Source organism: Chenopodium album, chromosome 6 (genome assembly GCF_948465745.1).
Source record: "Chenopodium album chromosome 6, dcCheAlbu1.1, whole genome shotgun sequence".
NCBI lineage: Eukaryota > Viridiplantae > Streptophyta > Magnoliopsida > Caryophyllales > Amaranthaceae > Chenopodium > Chenopodium album.
Genome location: NC_137839.1, coordinates 71,567,950 through 71,569,890, shown reverse-complemented (window position 1 = coordinate 71,569,890; position 1,941 = coordinate 71,567,950). Strand labels below are relative to the sequence as shown.

Below are 1,941 nucleotides of genomic sequence, written 5' to 3'. Positions count from 1 at the left end.
CTTTCTACCCATGTACTTCCACTAATTAACATGCAATCATGCATAAAGATAAGCCATGATCTTCTACCCCGCCATCTTAATAGTGATGGAAGAAAAGTCCAATGTAAGACTAAATTAAATTATATGATGTCCACTTTAATTACTAGTCAAATCAAATGCTTAGATTTTTATAATACACTATTATCAATTCTATTTATATATATATATCTTAGAAAATATCATCCTAAAAATTTCTCTACTTTCTAATTTCCAAACACCATATCTTAGTTACCATTCAATTTCACTAATTAAAAACTCCAAAATCTCAAAATTATAACACCCAAAATTCACCATCCAAAACTATAACCGACATAAAAAAATGCCACAAACAGAGCTACCCTTGAATGAAAATGATTCCCAAGACATGGTTTTATACCAAGTTCTTAATGAAGCCAATAATACCATGAACAACTTGTACCAACAACAATATCATCCTCAAAACGTTGCGAAACGAAATATGACATCTTCTACTCCTACAACTACAACTAAGTTTTATGCTCCAATTAGTGGCGGTATAGCCAAGAGGCACTATAGAGGTGTAAGGCGACGGCCTTGGGGCAAATACGCGGCTGAAATCCGTGACTCGACAAGAAATGGTGCTCGGCTTTGGCTTGGGACGTTTGTTACAGCTGAGGAGGCGGCATTGGCCTATGATCGAGCTGCGTTCAAGATGAGGGGTGCTAAGGCCTTGCTTAATTTTCCTGCTCATATAGGAAAATCAGTTTCAGGGGATTTTGTTGGGTTAATTAACAATAATCACCCTAGTAATTTTGTTGCTAGTACCTCTAGTAGTTCTTCACAACAAGGTTTGAAATAATTGATGACATTGAATTTATATTATCCTTTTTTGTTGGACATGTATACACATGTATTGTATGTCTACAAACATGTTGCAATTAAAGATTTTAAATTTTTAGAAAAGACTTCTTATTTCATTAGCTATATAGAAATTTATTTTGATCCATGTTTAATTACTAATTGATTGTTCTAGTGTTCTACATAGCTACTTCTACCTTAGCATGTATGGTGATTAATTATATTGTTGTAGCTAAGTTGATCTCATATGCTTATTTTTAAAGATAAGGGCACTCTCTCTTCTTAAAAATGGTTTCATGACTAATTATTTGAGCAAGGTTGATCAAGTCCAATCATACATGTAAATATAAGGTGAAAATGGAGTTGCTTCACTCCACTAAGTCAAGTTCAAATAAGTTCATTTGAAAAGAGCTGATTATTACTATCTATCTTAGTTAGAAAATAGTTCTAACAAAATTTAGTTGATCAAAATTTTCAAAGTAATAGTTTCGTGATTAATTTACTTCACAGAATTATGTACTCGTATATAGTAAAGTATGTAGAGTGTGTTGCTCCTTTTTGTAATTTTTAATGTTTTTTGAACCACTTAGAATTGTAAAAGCATGCATTTAATACCGTTGACAAGTTTTCATAAGAAAAAAGCGTTCATCATAAATAAGTGTGAATATTTGTTTTTTTAGGGTGCTTACAAGGGTTATTATTGTGAATATTGTTTGAAGGCAATGAGGGCCTATCGAGTATAAAATTCCACAATTTGATAATTGTTAAAAAGGGATCAGAGCATATGGTTTAACAAAGTTGCACATGCATGGCAAAGGGTAGTGTATAAGAAGACATGAAGAAAGAAAAAAAATTCTAATGGAAAAATTTAACATAGCTCTGATACCATGATGGATTGTGTTAACATAGCTCTGATACTATGATGGATTGTGTTAATACACCTCGCTCTAACATCGTGGATTCATGCAAGAAAAACATGATATACTCATGAAAAACATGATATATATTCGACTTCAGTGGTGCAACAAAAAGCAAAGGCGCACTTGAAACTAGTCTATAAGATGTTTCTCATGATTTATGATATAC

At 32.4% G+C, this 1,941-nt stretch overlaps 1 protein-coding gene across 1 annotated transcript; it reads left to right on the top strand.

The window, feature by feature from the left end:
- Window positions 1–358: 358 nt before the first annotated feature.
- LOC145637183 (pathogenesis-related genes transcriptional activator PTI5-like) lies at window positions 359–856 on the top strand. The gene has a single exon (XM_081688666.1). It carries the CDS (start codon window positions 359–361, stop codon window positions 854–856), a length of 498 nt encoding a protein of 165 aa, XP_081544792.1.
- The last annotated feature ends 1,085 nt before the right edge of the window (window positions 857–1,941 follow it).